The 23,722-nt window shown below is 41.9% G+C and overlaps 1 protein-coding gene across 1 annotated transcript; it reads left to right on the top strand.

Annotated features, from left to right (window-relative positions):
- Nucleotides 1–1,144: 1,144 nt before the first annotated feature.
- Nucleotides 1,145–9,797, top strand: LOC103696063 (NAC domain-containing protein JA2-like). The gene is made up of 6 exons (XM_008777576.4): nt 1,145–1,322; nt 2,140–2,309; nt 5,731–5,981; nt 6,091–6,270; nt 6,714–7,056; nt 8,928–9,797. The coding sequence occupies exons 2-6, from the start codon at nt 2,147–2,149 to the stop codon at nt 9,203–9,205; spliced, it is 1,215 nt and encodes a 404-aa protein (XP_008775798.2). The 5' UTR covers nt 1,145–1,322; nt 2,140–2,146; the 3' UTR covers nt 9,206–9,797.
- Nucleotides 9,798–23,722: the final 13,925 nt, after the last annotated feature.

The following is a 23,722-nucleotide window of genomic DNA, read 5'->3' on the forward strand; positions in this document are numbered from 1 at the left end:
AAGTAACACCATTGCTTATTTTATTTGTTTAAGGTAAGCCTGCCATGACACCATTATCTTCGTTCGATGGTCAAAGTCGTGTCCGGTCGGTGCAGTGGCCTAGAAGAAAAGAAGAATACAAGAACTAGTGTATTTTATTTCATTATTTGATGGGAGCCACTAATTTTAAATAGATCAAACAAATTGGAATAACAACCTCCTAGCTTTACATTTAGAATAATATGTTATATTAATTTAAACTATTAACTATCAAAAGGAATTAAATAATCTTGTAACAAAAGATAGTTCATGTTGCTAAGAATGACAATATATCAAGCTCCATGACAAGCAACATGCTTGTTGGTATATTATATACATATTTCTAGTAATGCATCTTGCAAAGTCGTAAAATTACCAACTGGTATTTTTTTCTTATATCATTAATGCCCTGCAACTTAAACTATTTTAGTAACCACAATATGTATGCAAATTACAAAACTCATGTGAGGTATTTATCTTGCCAAAGTTAAGTATCAAAAATACAATTAGACACGGTTGGATAAGAAATTTTGTTGTGGCACTTGCTATATGCCATTTTTTTCCCACTTATATACCATATCATCATCATATGTTGCATCATCAAAATAAAAATTTTCATCCATTATATCACTCATTATCTATATATACCATATCATCATCATATATTGGTGTCAGTAAAAAAAATGTCATATTTTTGTCATGTATAACTTTTTATTATTGAAAATGGTTCAAAAATGGTTGAAAGGATGACATTATAACACCAATAAAATTCTTTAGTCATTTAAAAAAAATGCGACCTAATTTTGAAGCACTGAAAACATAATTTATCTTAAAATTTGATATCCTAATTGATGTCCATAAATAGAACAAGTATTCTTAACATTGCTAATTATTAGTTATTATCAAAATTTATGCTCCAAGATTCCATCCATGGAATGCGAATAATATGATAACAACCGTAAGGACAGCCGTTACACTTTACGGGGAATGCTGATGTATAAAACGGAGGGCGAGGTTGACGTCATGGGGCGGCGGCGGTAAAATGGGCGAAATTTTAGGGGGAGTAGGCAGGGGATTGCATTAACTGTGTTCTGGCTTTGGTACGAACCGTGGTTAAGAGCCAGAGTTAGTGACTTAGTACTGGCTCCTCGCTCCATAAATACCTCGTTCACTCACTTTTTCCGTCTCGTCATTTCGGCCCCGGCGAAGCCATGGAGTGAGTCTTCCAAGCTGCGGCGGGGGAGTAGGAGTAAGAAGAGAGAGAGGAGTCGGAGGTCGCCCATTGTCGACCGATCAGCTTTGAGGTTAGATTAGAGAAAAATTGTCGAATTTCTTCGGTTTCGATTCTTTGTTTGAGATAATTCGACGGGAGGAATCCGGGAATCGTTCTCGAATATGCTCTCTCTCTTATTCTGTTTTTCGGATTTATTTGATTTTTTTTGGGTGTTGATATGGGAAAGAGGATTCGGGGTTCTTTGATTGTTTGGGATTCTCGAAGTGGATCTTTTTCTTTTGGTTGATGGGGATATTGCTTTGAATCATCGAAGTGCTGCGACAGAAAGATTCGGGCCCGAACTTGTCGTTTGTTTGCACATAATGGAGAGTTTTATAGCGAATCGTGGCAGCATATTCAAAAGTTTTGAGGAATTGATTCTTGAATCGAGCTATTTATTTGGTTTCGGGTGAATAAATTGGATGGAACCATGTCGATTTTTCTAATTCTTTTGAAAGAAATGTAGAATTTTCTTTTTTTATGTCGTGTCTTTTTTGTTTTTTGGCATAGCTTTTGAGAAGAAAAAAGTCATGATTTTGTACCCATCTACGATCATGGAATTGATTCTAATTGTAGAATTTTTTTAAAAAATTTCTCGGTTTATCTCCCTTTTCATCTTCTGGTCTTATATTAGAATTTTACTATTTAGGGCAATTGATATAACTAATGCGATAAAAAAATAATCAACTTGGGAATTGTATTATATCTAACAATGTTTAAGCAAAGAAACTTTGGATTTCCTTTTTTCGTCTTTCCTCTTTCCATGAACCTACTGATTAGATAAATTGGGGACGTACTAAATATACGACCTGTGGCTGCCCTTTATTGGGTTTCTTGTTCCAAATCAGGGTTGCCATGTGTCCTTCGGCGCCTGTCTCTGTACCACTGGATATCAATATATTTTCAACTGATGAAGAACTCGTACTGCTCTTGGGAGAAAGGAAGGTTGGGGATCCTGTCCCAGCCAACGCGATCACTGAAGTGAATCCTTTCAGCATCGAACCATGGAATTCTCCTGGTTAGCATTGGATCATACTTAAGAGTTGCCTCTTTATTTCCGTATCCTACTTTGCATTTATAGTGAAGGTACTTCAAACTTAAATAGATTGATCTATGCGCTTAGTTTTTCCTTCGTGGTGGTATTTGGTTTTGATATTGGTAGTATTTAGATCACTGTATCATTAAGGGATCATGGTTTTCGCTGTTAGAGGAGTTGGGGGGGGGGGGGGGGGGGGGGGGGAACTAAGATGTTCTTCTATTGTCTTGTGTAAATGATAGGATTTCTGGGCCTACAGGAAATCTAGAAGATGTATGGAAACAAGGTTTCTTTACAAGTGATTAAGGAGAGTTTCATCTTTCTGGTTTAATGCTTGTACTTGTTTCGTTCCTATGCTGCCAATAAATTTCTGTTATAAGAACTAAATTTGCAACTGTCTTTTAGATACTTAGGATAGTGATTGTGATCGAGGACCATCCATTAATAAGGAAATTAGGCGCACTTTTCTTAGGCGGCAATGTAGAAATTAGGAAATTATATTTTTTATGTGGATTTCAGAACTAGAATTTTGTGGGCTCTAGAATTAGAATTTTATATGGACTCTAGTTATTTATTTTTATATGGACTCTTGTTAAGGTTTTGGGTATATAAACCATTGCTATGTAAACTGAGAATACATATTAAATTATTGAGATTACAGAATATTGAGATATCCCTTTTGTCTCTTCCTCTGCCTTTGTCTCTCTTCTTCGCTTTCTCCTTCTTCTTCTCTTCTTTTCCCTCTTCTTCTTCTGCTTTCTCTGTCCTGCATCAGATTGTCAGTATATAGACTAGTTAAGGGAAATATATGAGATTCTGTGTTAGCTTAGTCATCAACTAGTAGATCTGATTGGAATGAAGTGCAAAAGGATGGAGGATCTTATGTGTTCTTCATGCATGGAGCACAATGCCTATATGCACTAGCTGTGTAATTATGTATCTGAAGTCTTTAAGGGTTTTGTGGATGCATGAATCTTGAATATGAAACTGGAATAGTTTCTTTCAAAACATTTATGGCCTTTTTTCCCCTGTGTTCAGACAGAGAAATCTTTTTCACTAATTTAATAAGCAATGATGACAGAGTCAGGTAAAGACAACGTCTATTGTAGGCTTGAAGCTTGTACCATTAAATAATTTAGATTGCTGATTTTATATTTCGTTCTTCAATTATTGGAAGGGTATCAGTTGAGAAGATTCTTTTTATAATAAAATGAAATTTCTGGTAGACAAAATTGTGGTGCATCTCAAATCAGCATCAAAGAGTTCCTTTTCTTGAGATAAAATGTCAGAATTTTGAGGAGAAATATCTTTCTTTGTTGTTTGTAGTTGCATTTTTAAATCCTCTTAATAATTGCTTTGGGATGCCAACATGTTTGGGGTCCATTGGTTGCTACCCCCCTCTCCTCATGGTTGCATTGGGGACAGTCCAGGGTTTGAACCTGCTTGACTAAGTTTAATCCATCCTTGATGATCACATTATCAAACACAGCCTGAACAGTAGATGACATTGAAAACTAAAAAGAACTGACGAGATACGTCTGGAGGGTGGACAGCTTCCTTCTTCTTGTGGGTGTGTATATAGTTCATTCTTAGATATTCTATTCATTTTTTTTTTTCGTTCATGCACCTTCGATGCAACTTTTCCTCTTAAGGCGTGATTTTTTCATGATTGCTATGTTTGTGATCTATTGGCATCAGGACATTTGCATTCACTTCAGTTTTCTGCATACTACAATTTAGGAATCAAATTCAGCGGTTGTCGAAATTGGGGACAATTCGTGTATTTGCAGATGATGTCTGCTAATTTCATAGCATTTCTAACTTAATTGTGGTAACCTTGCTTGGGATAATTTAGTGAATTTTCATGGAGTTTAAGTCTTGGGACTCTCTTCACCTCCCAAAGGACAACCTGGGGTTGATCTTAGATCGTTCATATTACATGTTTGTATCGATCTTCCTTGGGCAGATAAATAGTGCTTCGAGATTATTTCTATGATGCTCCCTCTATGATTGAAAGAGTATATGTTGTAGTTGTAAAAATTGGTCCGGACTGACTGGTCAGATCGAAAAACGATGAACCAGACCCCTGGCTGGCCCCTTTTCAACCAAGGACTGGAAATGCAGTTCAACCAGTTCAGAAACGTGGTTGAAACGCTAACCTGACTGATTTTCAGGAAATCGGGTGAAACTCAAGTGAATTGGCCCACTTCTACAGCGCTGCAAAAAGTTTTTAGCGTGTTTGGGTAGAGATTCAAACCATGGTCCAAGGGTTTGATTAGCTATATCTCAACCACTAGGACAACTTTTAGCTCATAAAAACTTGTCAAGGGACAATATCTATGTTATGTTATTCAAAAGATGTTATTTTCTCAATATTTTAATAATTAATTTTTTCAATAAATCTAATCATTTTCTTTCTTCTTTGGTGCAAAAGTAAAGTTATAACCAGTAAAGTTATTAAAATATATAGTTCATTTTATGCATTTGGATACTTTTATAACTTTACTGGTTAAAAAATAAAAAGATAATACCTTTATATGTTTTGCCACAGTATATACGACTTTGCTTACACTTTTTAAAATTGAACGAATCATTTTTTTCCATTTATGTTGCAGCTAAAGTTTAGTATTGAATGCAGATCAATGTATTTTGAAGAATAGTATTTTTATACCAAAAACAGAGTGATATTTGGAGTGAAAAATTATAAATAATTATCATAGAAAAAATACAAATAGCCAGACATATTTTTTACATGCTATCTGTTTTTTATATTTTATTTTTTTAATATTTTTTAACTATAACCCTCATTCCGATTGATTGACCCGGTGGTTGGACAGACACCCCAGTGACCCTGAGCCCTTGGTCGGGTTGGCCAGCCGTCCGGCTTTTGTAACTATTATTTATATTCATCCTCTTATGCTTGTCATCTTTTATCACACAGGGTTCAGGCTGATAAAATGTAGATGACTTTCCTCACTAGGTGCATATTGGCTGCATCATATATTGATCTGCAACTCATATCTGAGCTGTTTCTATATGTGGAGCAAAGGACAATCATTTGTAGTGAGCCTTGATCTCCTAAAACTTTAAAAATTCCTGAAATCCAATGCTACCTGATCGAAATGGCTAGATATAATGCCATTTCTAACTATCATCAGGATTGCACAATTCATAGAAAAAGAGGATAAATTTTAATATTGTCACTGGCCATCTCGCTAGTAAAATCCTGGCTGTACATGAAATACTAAAAATAAATTCTTTTTGCATAAGTCCTTTATCATGGTGAAACATATAAGCTTTAACCTCTGCTGAAATTAGAATTTTCCTCAGTTTACCTTACATTTACTAATAATAAATTATAATTAAAATAGAAATTAGCTGACTGTCAGAACTTGTTGTGCAGAAGATATATGGTACTTGTACAATCTCGAGGATCCACAATCTTTGAATGGTGAAGGAGAATTTAAAGTGACAAGAATTGGGTACTGGAAATCCATGGATGATCTCAGAATATTCACAAGTACTCCTACTGTGGTCAGAAAAACAACAAGGGAATTTTATATAGGGAAACCTCCTTATGGAAATAGAACTGGGTGGATGATGCATGAATATCAAGCAGAACAGAAGACAATCAATGGAATTAATAAAGAACAGGTATTATATATTTAGCAACCTATACTCGGTTTTGAGTTGATTCTTTTATTGTTTGGACCTTCTCACTACCTTCTGATGGACTATTGATCTGCTTTCATGATTTTTACAGGATTATAGGTCTCTGTGTAGAGTCTTCTTGCAAATTGATGAAAGGCCAAATCATGAGGAACAACATAATTCTGTGATTGCAGATGGTGTTGATGGTCATTACCTAGAATGTGCATTGCTGAACATTCTAGAACAAGAAGAAAACAATTTATCTTCAAGCGATGCTGCAAACAGATCCCAGGTAGAACTCATTTCTTTTTTTCTTGTTGATGGGCCTTTGTCTGCATTACTTGATTTTCTTATGGTGCTTTGTTCATGTACCGAATACCAATACACTTTTGAATCCTGTCAATTTTCATTCTACCTTCTTGCTTATTTTTAGGCATAGTTTTTAGTTGGTATCTCATAATTTCTAGTTTGATCGTTAGTAGCATGTCAAAGTAAGATTAGAAACTTTGTTTTGTTTGGAACATACACATGCATGATTTGTTTTTTGCCCTTTTGTCATTCTGTTTGCTCATTGTCCTATGTGGGCATTCACTTTTTGGATGATTATTAGCTTACATTGCACCATTTTAGAAGAAGGCACTGAGGCTTTTATTTTTGTCCAATCGTATGAGAGCAATGCTTGGTCAATTTCATTTTCTATATATTCACTTGGGGTTCTATATTATTTCTGTGTAGATGGTTGCTGGTGATGTGCAGGGGCAATCAGTATTATCTGGAACAAGTGTCACTGTTCCAGTAACTGATAATTGTTTTGAGGAAATGTATGCAACTTGTGATTTTTCTAAGGAAGACTACTTGGAATTGAATGACCTATATAGTCCAGAGACATCTTCATCCTGTTCTGACAACTCCAGCCTCATGTCAGTAAATTCCGATGAATACTTTGATGCTGATGCCTTGTTGAGGGATCTTAAGAATGAGCATAACCCGAGGGTGGAAGAAGGGCACGTAGATTGCAGGTACAATGTATCTGCATCCATCAAAGCAAATCGAGTGGTTATCATGCCACCAACACCAGGTATGCTTGTCCTGTTATGTAGTCACATGATTCAAATAACTATGCATTTATCTAAGAGAATTATCTATCTAAACATAGGCATGACAAGAGGCTACTGGCCTAACATGCTTTTCTATTCTGTCTGGTCGTAAATACTTCTTTGACTGTTTTATTTTGACCTCGCTTGCTATCTCTAGTATCCTAGCACATGATAATTTATGTAATTTTAGCAAGCAAACGTCATCTTGTGCCTTTTAGAGTCACTTTTGCAAATACATATAGTTATTTCTTTATATATAATGACTGCACATGGGGTTATGACTTCAACCCTTAGCGTGACTCCACTTTCGGTGTTTTCCAAAATGTCCATTCTCAAAAGTCAAGCCTCTGTTACTTTTTCACTGCTATCTGAACCAGCTTTTACATGCATTGCATGTGTCAAACTCTGAACCACCTAATGCTAACGGAAAAGATTGTTAGCTGCTATTAGATATTCTAAACGGTACTTCCACCATGTCTCCCATTTACATATCCTAGGGCCTCCCTTTCTCTTTCATAATGCTTCAATGTAAATCCAACCCCTCTCCTTACATGCCATCTCCCCAGATCCTTTGTTGCAAATACCCTATCCAGTACAGCTTTTTCTTTATCAGCAGCCTTGATAGGTGCAACTTCGACCTTTCCTCTATGATACTCATTGTCTATCCCATCCACCAGAAGTTCTCACCTTTGCCATGCTTATCGTATTTTTTTAGATGTGTTTTGTCTCACAGATATATTTTTTTAACTGAAGACATGCCAATTACATATCACCTTGAACATATGCCTCTACTTCATTCAGCTCTATTAATTTCATTTCATATCCATTTATCTTTTTTCTTTTCTTTGACAGAGTTTTGTATCCAAAACAACATTAGTGACCCCTCAATTGTATACCTTCACCATCAATCATGACTGAGGGGATCCATTTTTGGTACTAAAACTGCATCCTGTTTATATAGTAGACCCTAACTTGTGAAGGTTTTCCCTGACAAATTTCAATATTCTATCTTATCCAGTCTCTTCAACTAATATCGTCCAAAAATAAGATTATACCAAGTCGCCTCCTAGTTTTGAGCAATCTACTTTATGAAAAAGTGTAACTTTTGTATACACTTGAAATATTTTCATCGTGCCTCATCTTCTGCTAATTCTCATTATTAGCTTGGTCATGTCTTTCACAATTGTAGTATGCTATATATAATCTATATGAAACACCTAGTTTCTAATTATACCAAAGTATGTACTGGATCCTATTATTTTCCCTACTTCAAAAAATACATACATACATTCTCTTCTGCTAATTCTCGTTGTGATTTTCTAGTCATTTCATATCCATTAAATGATATCACAGTACTTCAATCAGTTCTCGCATCCCTATCTTCAATATCTCATTGAAACACTTTAAGTTTACCTGATCTATATCATTAGTTGGTCTCTTTCTTATATTAAGCTAATTTATATTCCTGTTTGATTTCCTTCTTCTTAACCAAGGCCAACCTATATCAAGATAAGCTAATCTTGTGGATTCCCTTCTTGTTTTCGCTAAGCCAATGCGTCACAAACCAAGTCTGTCTTCATTTGCTGATTTGAATATTGCCAAGGTCTTTATTTGTTCCTTTTCATTTGCTTGTTACTTCTTTTTCTTGATTGCCTTGAGATCTGTATCTTTTTTTCGGTACAAGAGATCTATATATTTTAACTGTCTAGTTTCTTTCTATCTATGGTGCTAATCTTTAGATTCTTATTACACTTGTTTGGCACTGCCTCTTGAGCCTGCTACAACCTTAGTTTGGCACGGACAGTTTAAGAAAGACTGGAATTAAATTTTGTTCATTTCTTTGTGGGTTCAGTCTGCAGTAACAGTAGCAGTAATCCCGTGGTTGAAGGGGGCACATCTGCCAATCCAATGCCTGAAGAAGCGCGGGCTTCAGACCCTTCCTCTTCCGCTGATGAGCTATCTCGTAATGGAAAGGCTGCTAATTCTGGCAAATCTCCAGACTGTCTTTCAGATCAATCTTCTTCCGATGGTTCACATGGTAGCAGAACTTCCAAAGGGCAGGGATCAAAATCTGCTGGCAGGATTAAAAAGTTGGGGAAGAAGTATTATTGCTGTTTTGGATCATTTTAGCCTGACCTTCATTCTTATTTTATATTTAGTTTAGTAGATCATAGTTGCGAGTATGAAAGGTGCAAGCAAGCATCTTCAACTTGCTGTTGGTACCAAACCAAAAACCTGGAAACCAACTGCTAACAAGAACTGAGAGGATATCAGTAATGTACACTTCATCTTCTATTGGGTGTAGAATCAAGGACATACTTCTGCGCTGAAGCACTTCAAAGTTAGCTCAACAGTTATGCAGAACAAAATAGTGGTGACAAGTGCAGTCTCTACTTCCTAGGGCAGCTGCTGGGGGAATAATTGCTGCTTGGTGACTTGGATTTTTCTACCTTAATCATATTGCCATCCATCTTATTTACAGTAATCAAATCCTGGGGATTGGACAGAGACTGCAAACATAAGAAAATTTTCAGTTTCTTTCTGTTTGTATTTGCTGCAGCCTATATAATTAAAGTATATATTATGTAAGTGATTTTACAGTTTCTTTCTGTTTGTATTTGCTGCAGCCTATGTAATTAAAGTATATATTATGTAAGTGAGTGTTCTCCTCCCTCCCCCTGCCCTCCTACAAAATATATGCTCAAAATAGATGGTTTGATTTCCTGATGTTTTTTTTTAATTTCTATGGCTATTTATTTATTTAGGGTGGGCACTGGATTTCAAGTTGTTGTTGTTGTTGTTGTTCCTTTGTGATAAAAGGGAAAACGGCCATGTATTGGCCAAGGGTACAGGTCCATGGATTGCTCGTGCTGCCTCGATCTCACTGGGACCATGGTGATAGAGTAATAGTACCAGGCGAGAGGGTACAAGCAATGGAGGTATTTCACCAATGTAAAGGTTTTTCACCTAAAAAAAAAGAAGAAGAGAGAAATGTGAGGGTGTAAGCATGGGGGTGGTGTTGTTTTCTCTCTTTCGAGTATAGAAGAGGTCCTTGACGATTCTTCTCCATGCTTTCCAATAATAAAAAAAAAATTACATGAAAGCTGTTCCTTGGGGAGGGGGATACTTACGCTACCTATTACCTCACAAGAAAAGGGGTGTTCCCATGTTTGTATGAGTCTTCCAAGTAGAAATTTGATGACTGCAGTGGCTTTCCTGGTCCATGACGGTCCAGTAACCATCTGTTTGAAGAATTCAAACAACAATTGTCTATATTTCTTTGCTCTACACTAGCCTAAGGTCTCATGTAACAAAATGCTAATGCCAAGCTAGACAAGCGGAAAAAAAAAAGAAGAGAGAGTAACCTTTGCATCATAGGGTAGATTTGATTGGGAAAAAAAAGGAAGTGGGTGGGTGAGAGAGGTTTTTTCCTCCAAAGACTCCATGTCTTCGTGATATTCAGCTTTGGCGATCTCTTGCATAACATATGGCACACTTTGTTTGATGCAGTAGTCCATCTGCCAGTTGTTTTGATTGACAGGGTTGAAAAGCTAGTTAGAAACTATTGTTTAGTTTTGTTGGTCTTGTATAAGTACCCAAGATATATCCAATGCATAACTGATATGAGACTATACACACACCTGCTTGAGTTCTCACATAATTTCTCCTTTAAGTCCTGATGTCCTCGCCACGCAAAGGATCCAAATCTATTCAAATTTAATCACCATGATCAGTTCATATGTTGTTATGTTCCCTAATCCACATAGACCACGAGTCAGATTTGCTCAGATACCATATATAACAATGCAGGGTCTCACCTAAAAAGACTAGTTAAAAGGTCTTATTTGGATTTATTGGCCCCGTTAAGTACCTAAGGCCTATCCAGTGTATCACTGATATAGATTCTCACGAGTCCTCACTATTTTGGGGGGAGAATTCTAAGTGTAGAAAGAGAGGGTGAGAGTGGATGCTCGTCAAAGGGTCGTCAGAGAAGGATTTCATTGGAGTGGAGGGTGGTTGGAGAAAGATCCTGCCGGAGTGGAGGGTCATCAAGGTTGATAATAGGTATTGGTATCTTGGTCACTTCATAGGGCATAATAAAGAGAGTTGGGATTTACCCTAATTCCTAATTTTCCTAACTAGCCCTTATATGGGGAGGGGTCGGTCATTTTGAGTATATCGTTAATGGCAAGGATTATGTTAACAAAAACCTCAAAAGTTAAGGTGCCTAATTGAAACCTTTAATGTCGAGGGGTTGTACGTGCAAGAAAGTCAAAATCAAGGAGATGTAAGTGCAATTTTTCTGAAAAAATATGTTGAGAAAGATCAATGAAACAACTTAAAGTTTTGAGGTCAAAGGAAGAGGTATTTGCTACAAAGCATGAAATCTGGTTGCTTTCTTGAGGAGACACAAGTGAGCCCGCTCAAGCTTGTGTTGTTTTCTAAGTAAGTTGGTGATCATTTCAACTTTTAGCCATATGGAAAGATGTGATGATGTGATTTCTATACTGAATATGGATAAGCGAAGTCTAAAATGAACATAAAAGTTTCTATTTGGCTGACCAAGTAAACTGCCCTTCTGTTCTATCATTACTAGATTGGCCATGGATTATTTGATGAATGACTTTGATAAAACTAGTGAGGCAGCATATTGGAGGGAAGGAATGAGCTAGGAGTAGTAGGTAGGAATTCATACCCTTGGAAACATATACAATTGATTGCTAAATTGGATTAACAAATGGTTGAAAGACATGGATGAAAAAATGTGCAAGAAATGGATAATAAGGATCATGATATCTGCAAATTCATTGACCCTATTTTTTTCCTTGCTCCGGATAACAACTCATTGACTGTATTAGAATGTTTAAGCATCTCGATTAATGCCTTGAAGGTCAAGAATCAAAGGAGTTGGATAGTCACAGTTAAGTCCTCTGCAAGGTGATTGTTATATGCCTTAGGAGTGGAGTGACATCAAAGCACACATGAATATTATAAGAATTTAATTTTCCAAACGATTTTTGTTTTTGATTTTTTTTGCTCATGTACTCATGAGAAAACTTGAAGGATTGAGAAGAATTTGTTAATGCAGAAGAGAGATGATATTCTGATGCTCTTTATTTGTTATACATTTGACATGTTTAGGGATATTAGAGCTTAGTTATCTCCTTGTATATATTTTTGTGATGATGATTGTAATTGATGATCTCCTTGGATTTTATTGACATAGATAAAATTCACGATGACTTAATTATAATGACTAGGTCTTGATGCAGATGAAGTTGTATTTTGTAATGAAAGATATTTAAGGGGATATATAGATTCTTAACAAGGAATTAGCACATGATAAAAGGATTAATATTACCAAAATATTGATGGCAAACTAGTCCAATGGTCATACCTGCCTTTATTCAGCAAGAGAACAAGGGCCATGATCTTCTGCTTAACAACTAAAGATCCTGGATTGGAGACTTAGATGGTGCATCTCTATGTTTTTAGACTTCCCTCCCTTTTTTTGAAAACAAAAATGTCAACTTAAAAAATCAAGAAATCAACAAATTTGAAACAAGATACTTTAATGATATAATCCTGTATAGGTTTACCTTAATACTATAATAAATCCTCGGGATAGCATTAGAAACTTTAGTTCACAGCCAAAATTATTGGATCAAGTTCACTAATCTCCAATCTCATAATGCTAAGATAAAGAATGAATAGGAAAAAATACTATAATAGAGGTCCAACATATGAAACAACAACCATTTGTGGATTGAGATTTGCCTGTCATTTTGGATGATCATTTGACAGCTCTAACATTATTATCAAAAATTTAGATTTATATTTTTGCATGCTAGGGAAAAAAAATCTTATAATCAAGTTATCAGGGTGATTCATAATGGATAAGCTAATTTAGTGTTGCTTGGGCATTTCTCCTTGGTTGGAGTGGACGTATATAAAGTTGGCTGGATATTACCACTTTTATATTGAAAGTTTGGGAGAGATCATAGTAAGATGTCTACAAACAATTAATATTCTTACCACAACTCAAGATCTCATCCAAAAACTAGTCGAAAGATATTATTTGAATTTCTTGATCATATATAAGTACCCAGATCTACCCAATGCCTAGCCGATATGGGACTAAACATATGCCCGCACAAGCCCTCACATATTTCTTCTGTTTAAGCCCTAGCATCCTTACCAGACTAAGAGTCCAGATCTATTCAAATCTAATCACAAGCACCATAATCGATCTATGGTTGGCCCTAATAGATTAATATTGCAGTTTTTTCTTGTCTATATAGGCCATGGGCCGGGTCCATTTTGATATTATTTGCATAACCTAAAATCTCATCTAAAAAAAACTAGCTGAAAAATATTATTTTGATTTTTTAGTTCTGTATAAGTATCCAAGATCTACCTAATACATTGCCGATGTAGAATTAAACACATGTTCGCACGAGTCCTCATAATTTTGAAAAATCTAAATTGAGCTATGGAAGCAAACTATATGTTAAGTCTTGTTTAATTTGTAAGTCATGTTTAAAATAGTCCCAAATAAGATCTGTTACGGGGAAACTTAGCCACCATGCCCCACGTGACCGGTACGTGCGCCCAGGAAGACTACGGCTGCCCCTTGATCCAGCAATCCGACCTCAGGTCGGATATCTTCGGCTCCGCAGCCCGACCCCGAGTCGGCTGCCCCTTGGTCCAGCAATCCGACCCCGGGTCGGATATCTTCGGCTCCGCAGCCCGACCCCGGGTCGGCTGCCCCTTGATCCAGCAATCCGACCTCGGGTCGGATATCTTCGGCTCCGCAGCCCGACCTCGAGTCGGGTGCCCCTTGATCCAGCAATCCGACCTCGGATCGGATATCTTCGGCTCCGCAGCCCGACCCCGAGTCGGGTGCCCCTTGATCCAGCAATCCGACCCCAAGTCGGCAATCTCTTGACAACAACAGACTGTTCCCCTGAGGCACGCCGCGGCCCCCTGCTCCACTATCCCTGCAACGGCCGTATCCGGCGCTGCCCCACGATCCCCTGTAACAGCCGTACAAAGCGGAGCTCCACTACGCCCTGCCATGGCCGTACCCGGCGCTGCCCCACGACGCCCTGTAATGACCATGTCAGTGGCAACCCCATCGTGCCACACGATGACCAATCCCCAAAAAAACCCCCCAGCCTGATATATATGCGGCTGGGGGGGAAGGGGAGGGTAAGAAAGATTTTCCAGAGTATTATCTTACCTGCTACCTCTTCTTCTCCTTCGATCTCCCCTAACTTGATCGTCGGAGGGCCCCCACTACCCCAGTGGTGGTGCGAGGCTTGCTTGCAGGTCTCCCGGCGGAGGGCGGAGCGCAACCGAAGTAATTCCAAGGGAACCCCATTCGCACCGCTGTGCCAATCGTTCTCGGTTTGGACCCCCAGCAACAGTTGGCGCTAGAGGAAGGGCCCGGATCTCAGAGCGATCGTAATGGCACGGCGAGGTTGTCGTGGAGCTTCCAATGCTTCCGGTCGCGGGGCCTCTCGCGCCTCTGGCCGGGAGGCCGTTGCATCTCCAACACACTCTCAGCAACACTCCACCGCCCCACCGCCCATTCAGACGGTCGAAGCCGCCCAGTTCGACCAGCTAACCCAGCAGGTTCGCACCCTCGCGGAGGTGGTGCAGAATCTGCAGGGTGCGATGTCCCGGGCGCCGCAGCGGGCTCAGGAGCCGCCGCTGCCTGAGCGTTCGCCTGTCCTCCTCAACCCGCGCTCCTACCTCTCCCATGGGGAGGAGCGCCGGCGCGAGGAGGATTCTCGAGCACGCTCCATTCTGCCGGGACCTTCCCACCGGAGCTGCGCGGGGTATGAGAGGCGGGCCCGGGCGCGTTCCCAGACCCCCCAGTCCTCGAGGAACCCGCGCTCCAGTCGGTCCCCCTCTCGCCGCTCCTTGTCTCCCACCCACCGGTCGCGCTCCTTGGACCGGCGGGTGGACGATCTCCACCGACAACTCCAGGTCCTGAAGGGCCATTCCAAAGATCCCTTCGCCGACTTAGAGATCTCCTCCCAGCCGGCGCTTGCCTCGAGAATCCTGCGGACCCCGAATCCGCCGGGGTTCAAAATGCCGGCGATCGAGCCCTATGACGGGGCGGCGGACCCGCGGGATCACGTCGAGAGTTTCAGGACCCTTATGCTCCTCCACGGAGCATCAGATCCCCTTCTCTGCAAGGCTTTCCCGGTAACCCTCCGTGGCCCGGCGAGGGCGTGGTTCGCCGGGCTGGAGGCTGACTCAATCCGGTCCTTCGACCAGTTCACTCGCCTCTTCATCACTCATTTCGCCGTCAGTAGCCGGCGGCGACTGGTCTCCGACTCCCTCTTTGATGTCCGGCAAAACGAGGGAGAAAGCCTGCGGGATTATCTTACCTGCTTCAACAGGGCTACGCTGGAGGTCCGGAACCTGAGTCAGGAGGTAGCTCTTTCAGCCCTGAAGCGTGGCTTCCGGAAGGGCAGACTCACCTTCTCCCTGGACAAACGCCTGCCGCGGAGCTTCCCAGAGCTGTTGTCCCGGGCGAACCAGTATGCAGACGCCGAGGAGGCGGCCGCCCACCGGAGCAAGGAGGCCGCCGAGATCCCTCAAAAGCTTGGGAAGAAAAGGCGGAAAGAGGCACGCCAGAGGAGGAGCCCGACGCCTCAGCGTCGGCGCAGAAGCCCGTCGCCGGCGAAGAACCACGGCGCCCCACGCCCTCGTTCTCCGCCCCGACGTTTCAACCGGTACACCCCTCTCCTGACTCCTCGGGCCCAGATCCTTATGGAGATCAAGGGGCGAGAGGACCTCCCGGCCCCGAGACAGATGCGGAGGATCCCTGGGAAGAGGCCCTCCCGGGCATACTGTGAGTACCACCGAGACCACGGCCACGACACGGAGGACTGCTTCCAGCTTCGGGACGAGATCGAGGCTCTCATCCGCCGGGGGCGTCTCGGTCGATATGTGAGCGACCGACGTCCCCCCGCAGACCCGCGTCCGGCCGACCCGGCTCCTCCGGAGCCTCGGGAGCAGAATCGACCCGTTGCGGGGGTGATCCACACTATCACTGGGGGCTGCCCCCGGCCCGTGAGGAACGCAAGGGGCTCGACGGAGGCGTCAGGGGCGGCCGTCGCAAAGAGGCAGAGGGTCGGCAATGTAATCACCTTTTGTGATGAGGATGTAAAGGGGGTTCAGACCCCCCACGATGACGCCATGGTGATCTCCCTCACTATGGCAAACTATGATGTAAGGCGTGTTCTTGTGGATAGTGGAAGCTCAGCTGATATCTTGTTTTACGAGGCCTTCCAAAAGATGGGCTTGTCCAGACAATTGTTGCACAAAATATCCACCCCCCTCATAGGATTCACCGGTGACGCTGTCCCGGCGGAAGGTGTCGTTGAGCTGCCTGTGACTGCGGGCGTCGCACCCGCAAAAGCCACGGTGCGACTCGGGTTCTTGGTCGTCCGTGTTCCCTCGGCCTACAACGCTATCCTCGGACGACCCGGACTGAACGCCCTTCGCGCGGTGGTCTCTACGTACCACTTGCTCATGCGGTTCCCCACGGTGGTCGGGATCGGGGAGGTCCGAGGCGACCAACCGACCGCACGGCAATGTTTCCTAGCGACCCTCAAAGGGAAGAAGCCCGCAGAAGCCCTAAGCGTCGAGTCCCTTGATGCCAGAGACGAGGTGGCCTTGCGGCAGGGGGAGCCGGCCGAGGGTGTGGTCGAAGTTCCCCTCGAGGAAGGCCGCCGGGACCGGGTGGTCCGGGTCGGCGCCAATCTCGACCCGGGAGCTCGGGCCCGGTTGGTGGAATTCCTCCGAGCCAATGCCGATGTTGCCCAGATAGACAACCCAAGAGGGGGGGTGAATTGGGTTTTAAAATTAATTTAGATATTTAAAACATTATGGATGATTAATTAAAAACTATTGCAAGTTATTTAATTAATCCTAAGTGCTGTGAGTGATGTGAGAGTAAGAAGAAAAGAGCCAATCAATCACAAACACAAGGTTTTATAGTGGTTCGGAGCTAACCCTTGCTCCTACGTCCACTCCCCAAGTCTCACTTGGGAATTTCACTATAACCCCCTTGGATTACAGCCGGTTGTTTTGCAAGCTCACAACCAAACTTGTTGTTTTACGAGCTCACAACGAACTCGGTCGGTTTTCCCAGGCTCACCGACTAGAACCAACTCCGATTGTTTTCCCGGGCTCACAATCAAACCCTTACACACGTTGGTTTTTAACTTGGCTCACCAACCAACCTTAGTCCCCTTGATTCAATCCCCCGATTGAACCAAGTAAATACAAGTTCTAGAAAGAAAGGAAAATAAGCTTCTCAAAAGCAGATGTAAAACAATATAATCAAAAGAGGAGTTTAGAAGCCCTCAAACGCTTTTAAGCTGAAGTAGAGGAATGGCTTCTTGAACTCCGGTCTCCTCTCGAATGAGTAGTCGACTTGAATGCAGGAGGAGGAGGCTTTAATTGCTGGGAAGATGTAGTTGGTTGCAGTAAATGCTGATCTTCCCCTTTTTCGTTTAAGAGCACGTTGCAGAGCTTGAAAGCTTGAATGCTTGGAGTGGAATAGTTGTTCTCTGCCTTGCTACAGTCTTCTGTGGCTATTTAAGCCAACCCCCATGGAAACTAGCCGTTACACTGCTTTTTCTGTCCGTTCTGCACACTCTGCGCAGCCTGACAATATGACCGTTGGTGGGTTGGAGTCGACTCGCGCGATCAGGAGTCGACTCGGCTGTAGCGGGAGTCGACTCAAGCTTTTCCGGAGTCGACTCGGCAACTGTTCCAAATTTAAATTAGAGTTGCCGTCACGACTGGGAGTCGACTCGTCTTGACCCGGAGTCGACTCGCCAACTTCTGGAGCTGACCTGGCAATTTTGGAGTCGGCTCATCCACAGAAGTCCGTGGATCCAATTTTGAATTTTGTCCACTCGAGTCGACTCGACTGTCCTTGGAGTCGACTCGAATCTCAGAGCCCGAACTCCCGATCCTCTGTCTTTTGGCTCATCCAGTCTTGGAGTCGACTCGAACTTCCTTGGAGTCGACTCGGCTCTCAGTTTCCGAAAGTTGGTCTTCTGCCTTTTGACGTGAAGCTTGTCTTGGAGTCGACTCGAGCTGTCTGGGAGTCGACTCGAATCTCAGAGGCAGTAACATGGTTTTCTGTCTGTCGATGGTCGCGGAGTCTCGGAGTCGACTCGTGCAATGCGGGAGTCGACTCGAATCTCAGAGTCCCAAAAATGCTCTCTGACTTTTTCCTTGTGTTCCGCTGAGAGTCGACTCATGCTTTCTTTGGAGTCGACCTGCCAACCATCGGAGTCGACTCGCGTTCCACTGGAGTCGACTCGAATCTCAGACCCGAAAAACTGCTCTCTGACTTTTCTTTGTGTACCTCTTGGAGTCGACTCTTACTACCCTGGAGTCGACTCGTTGAACATTGGAGTCGACTCGCGCACTTCAGGAGTCGACTCGTTGACAGGTTCTGAGATGAGGCTTTCTGTTCTTCTTTCTGTTCTCAGTCGGAGTCGACTTGTACTAGTCTGGAGTCGACTCGAGCTCGTGCCAGTGAACTTGATACGCTTGGAGTCGACTTGTGATACTCGGGAGTCGACTCGAGTCTCAAACTTTGGTTCATGCAGACTTCTTAACTTATCCAAAATACTATGAACCAAGTCTAGAGACATTTAGACAGGATTTTCTCTAAAACACTCAATTGAATTCATTAGTAATCACAAGATATACTCAAATGCTTTGAGCTCATCAAAATCAAATGGGGTTTTAATCAATCACTCCACAATCTCCCCCTTTTTGATGATGACAAAACTTTGAGTATCTGTAAAATGACTTGCTCAATAAATAATGAAATAAAATCCATAAATGAATTCAAATGTCTGATAATTTAATTTATCCAAGTTTGAAAGGAGTGAAACAACAAATTTCGGAGTTAAAGCTCCCCCTTTCATTTGGAATTATATAAGCCTTCTTATTATGCAATCAATTGTTTGGCTTATATGTCATTAATGATTTAGCTTGATTAAAATTTAGATTCTCCCCCTCAACATATGCATTCAACTATGTTTTGATTCTCTGAATTTCCTTTTAACGCTTTGAAGTTTTTGAACTGAATTTTTTGTTTTTAGAGGGAAAATCTGTCAATTTGTTCTTGAGTAGGATTCAGCTAATCTCCGAATATCCCTTGAATAGATTCTGGAGATTACTCCATTAGGAGCCCCAAAAGAGAGATAATGAGCCTCGAGGTACCGAATCCACTTAGAACAAATTTGTGTGTGTTTTTAAGAGTTTATCTTTTTATTTATTTCCATTGATTTCTTTTACATATTTTTTTTTATATTTCTCCCCTTTTACACATTTTATACATATTTCTCCCCCTTTTTGTCATCATACCAAAAAGGAGGTAATCAACCACAATCAATGGCACAACCAATCATCAAATGGCACATAATTGAAGATAAGATGTCTACTCATTGTATTGATATGAATTGAAGTAGATTTGAGCATACAATAAGTAAAGTAAAACAATACAAAACAAAACTCAAACACATCTATGTCCTCCTCGAGGATGAAGCTCCCCCTCTCGAGGATGCATCTCCTCCTCTGGAGGATGTGGCTCCTCCTCTCGAGGATGTGGCTCCTCCTCTCGATCGGCTCTGCTCCATGAGGAGGGTGACTGCATCTGTGACATGGCCAAGCTGTGTGATGATAGACGTGGTGGCTCTGCTATGTGTAGTGGAGAGCTCTGTCACCGACGCCTGAAGCCCAGTCACCGATGTCTGAAGTGCGTCCAGCTTGTCGATGAGTACATTCGACAAGCGCTCGGCCCCCTCGGTGGTGGTGTGCATGTCACGACCTATCTCCTCTCGCATCTGTCGAGTGGAGCTCGTGACCTCACTCATGCTGTGGAACTGGGCCTGGACCAAACTCCGGACATTGTAGATCTCTTCCCGTACATGAGCCGTCATGTCAGTCACGGCTGTCAAGGAAGGGACCAACTGAGAAGATACGGGTGCAGGAGTGGGAGCAGGCACCGCACCTCGGAGCTCCCGAAGCAGCTCATCCCTCACCTCTCTGACTATCTCCTGTCGCAGCTCCCGGAGCTGCTCAGGATCAATCCGGACCGCCATAGAGGGTGGTGCCGAGGAGGAAGGTCCGGCGGAGGTGGTAGGAGCAGGAGGAGTGGATGGAAGGTCTGGATGGTCTGGAAGGTCTGGGTAGTCTGAATCGGGCTTAGGACTGGGTGAAGGTCTGGTGGTCTGAGCGGTGAGGGTAGACTTCCTAACCCATACCCCCTCTCTCTTCCGAAACCCCATCCTGTGCATGGTCCCCGTACACAAGCGATCTGTCCATCGCAATGCACGAGAGGGTTCCCTCTCAGGAATGGGAATCTCGTACTCCCTAAAGAGAAGAGTAAAAATCATGCCGTATGGGAGGGTGAGCCTAGGTCTATCTAGGGGCTCACACATATACCTATAGATGAGTTTGGGGAAGTTGACCGGGGTGTCCTGAAGAATGTAAGACATAATAGCTAGGTCCCTCTCATTTACAAAATCAAATCTTCCTGTCTTAGGGAAGATGGACCTGGACAGAATACTCAAAAGGATTCTCACTTCAATAGGAAGTGAGCTAGCAGATACCTCGTCTAGGGGGGACTGAGGTGGATGTCCTAAGACGACCGTAAGGGCCTCAACTCTATCCTCAGGGTGTGCGGGAGCCACCCCTACTAATGGAAGGTGGAGGATGTGGGCAATGAGATCCTCCGTGACACGCACAGGGACACCTACTACTGTGCCCTTGATACCTCCATCTCCCCGATGGACGGTACTATAAAACTCTTGAACAAGGCCAGGGTAAGTGGGAAGGTCCAAAGTGAGGAAGTACTCTAGGCCCTGGGCTCTAAGCCTATCACCTATGGTGAACCCTTCCCGGGAGAGATAGTTAAAGTCGACATACCTCCCGGTGGTGACGGCCTTCCCGGCCAACGGCCTTGCGGAAACCGCCCTAGGCGGGGAACGAGCCGGAGGTGGTTCCCTCGCGGGATCGTGCCGCGCCTTGGAGCACCGCTCGGGACCGGCCTCGGGACGGGACCTCTTCCTAACCACGGTCTTACGAGGCATCTTGACCTAAACGGGAAGAAACACCTAAAGGACGGAGAAAGGTCGACGGAGGAGACTCGGGACGGACAGAAGACGACCTAGGAACGGACGAAAACCCTAAGAACCGGTGAAAAATTGACCGAACAGAGGTTGGAGACGATCGGGGACAACCTAGGAGTCGGCTCTAGGGCTTTTTGAACAGTGGCGGCTTGAAAGAAAAGTGTTTGCGAAACGACAAACCTAGGGTTAAAAAGTCGGATCCCGACTGCGAGTCGACTCCCCTGAGTCGCGAGTCGACTCGACCTCGAGTCGACTCCAGAAAATGCGCGAGTCGACTCCCCCTTAGGAGCCGGCTCTGAAACTTACTCGAGTCGTCTCTAACTTTGGCACGCACCTAAAACTCATGCTATAATCGTGCCAAATGAGGGAAAATCACCTAATTATGATCTGATTTGATGATCATTGAAAAGAAACTCTATTTTAACCACATTGTAATCATCAAAATCAATTATTCTAGTGAAAACCACCACTAGGATGGATCAATCACTCCTAATCCCCTCCTAAGCACACTAAACCTCTCTTCACTTAAGGGTTTTGTAAAAATATCTGCTAATTGATTATCAGTACAAACAAATTGGAGTGTCACATCACCATTCAATACATGATCTCTTATGAAGTGATGTCTTATCTCAATGTGTTTAGTTCTTGAATGTTGAATTGGATTTTTAGTTAGATTTATGGCACTTGTATTATCACAATTAATGGAAATTTTATCTTGTTTAATGCCATAATCTTCTAATTGTTGTTTAATCCACAAGATTTGAGCACAACAACTCCCGGCTGCCACATATTCAGCTTCAGCAGTGGATAATGCAACCGAGTTTTGTTTCTTGCTAAACCATGAGATAAGGTTTTCTCCTAGAAATTGACAAGACCAGCTGGTACTTTTTCTATCAAGCTTACATCCAGCGAAGTCTGAATCTGTGTATCCTATTAAGTTTAGGCTAGATTCTTTAGAGTACCATAGCCCTATGTTCTTAGTTCCTATTAAGTATTTAAAAATTCTCTTAACTGCAGCTAGGTGTGATTCTTTAGGATTAGCCTGATATCTAGCACACATGCACACACTAAACATAATATCAGGTCTACTTGCAGTAAGATACAGTAAAGATCCTATCATACCTCTATAAAGTTTTTGATCTACAGATTTACCTGATTCATCTTGATCTAATTTGCATGATGAGCTCATGGGGGTGCTGATTGACTTGTTTCCCTCCATATCAAACTTCTTGAGCATCTCCTTGATATATTTTGCTTGATTGATGAAGATTCCTCCTTCAGATTGTTTGATTTGAAGCCCTAGGAAGTAGTTCAGCTCTCCCATCATGCTCATCTCAAACTCACTCTGCATCAAATCAGCAAACTCTTCGCAGAGGCGATTGTTAGTAGCACCGAAAATGATATCATCAACATAAATCTGTACTAATAACATATCTTTGTTTTGCTTTTTCAGAAATAATGTTGTGTCTACATTTCCCCTAGAGAATTCATGTTCTAATAGGAATTTACTAAGTCTCTCATACCATGCTCTAGGTGCTTGTTTTAATCCATAAAGTGCTTTGTTCAGTTTATACACATGATTAGGGTATTGATGATTTTCAAAATCAGGAGGTTGTTCTACATACACTTCCTCATTAATATACCCATTTAAAAATGCACTTTTTACATCCATTTGAAATAGTTTGAAATCCTTAGAGCATGCATATGCTAATAATAGTCTAATAGCCTCAAGTCTAGCTACGGGAGCAAAGGTTTCATCAAAATCTATGCCTTCTTCTTGATTATAACCCTTTGCCACTAGTCTAGCCTTATTCCTTATAACAATTCCATTTTCATCTAGCTTATTTTTATATATCCATTTTGTACCTATAATTGGATATTCAAAAGGCCTCTCTACTAGATCCCACACTTTGTTTCTAGTAAATTGGTTTAGTTCTTCTTGCATTGCATTTATCCAATTTACATCATTTTCGGCTTCTTCTATATGTTTGGGCTCAAAGTGTGAAACAAAAGCTAGATGGTTATTCAAATTTCTAAGTGAAGCTCTAGTCCTAACCGGTTGAGATGGATCATCTAGAATGAGTTCCTTAGGATGCCCGTGAGCATACCTCCAAGCTTTTGTTAGCCCATGATCCACAATAGGCTCTTGGCTTGATGATGCTTCTTCAATCAATTTTTGATTATCATCTTGTAATCCCATCTCATCTATCTTTTCTTCAAGTATTTCAACATCATCATCAAAATTAACCTTCTTACTAGATGAGATGTCACTAGAGTCATCAAAAACAATATGTATAGATTCTTCTATAACTAGGGTTCTTTTATTAAAGACTCTATAGGCTTTACTAGTTGTAGAATAACCTAAGAATATTCCTTCATCAGATTTAGGATCAAATTTCCCTAGATTATCTTTCTCATTATTATGTACAAAACACCTACATCCAAAGACATGAAAGTAATTAAC

The sequence above is a fragment of the Phoenix dactylifera genome, unplaced genomic scaffold (genome assembly GCF_009389715.1).
Source record: "Phoenix dactylifera cultivar Barhee BC4 unplaced genomic scaffold, palm_55x_up_171113_PBpolish2nd_filt_p 000184F, whole genome shotgun sequence".
NCBI classification, from domain to species: domain Eukaryota; kingdom Viridiplantae; phylum Streptophyta; class Magnoliopsida; order Arecales; family Arecaceae; genus Phoenix; species Phoenix dactylifera.

Bases quoted from the DNA above. Each gene is read 5' to 3' on its own strand.
- LOC103696063 (XM_008777576.4), top strand. From the start codon at position 2,147: ATGTGTCCTTCGGCGCCTGTCTCTGTACCACTGGATATCAATATATTT. The intron at 5,982-6,090 runs GTATTATATATT...TGATTTTTACAG, and splicing joins ATGGAATTAATAAAGAACAG to GATTATAGGTCTCTGTGTAG. The intron at 6,271-6,713 runs GTAGAACTCATT...ATTTCTGTGTAG, and splicing joins ATGCTGCAAACAGATCCCAG to ATGGTTGCTGGTGATGTGCA.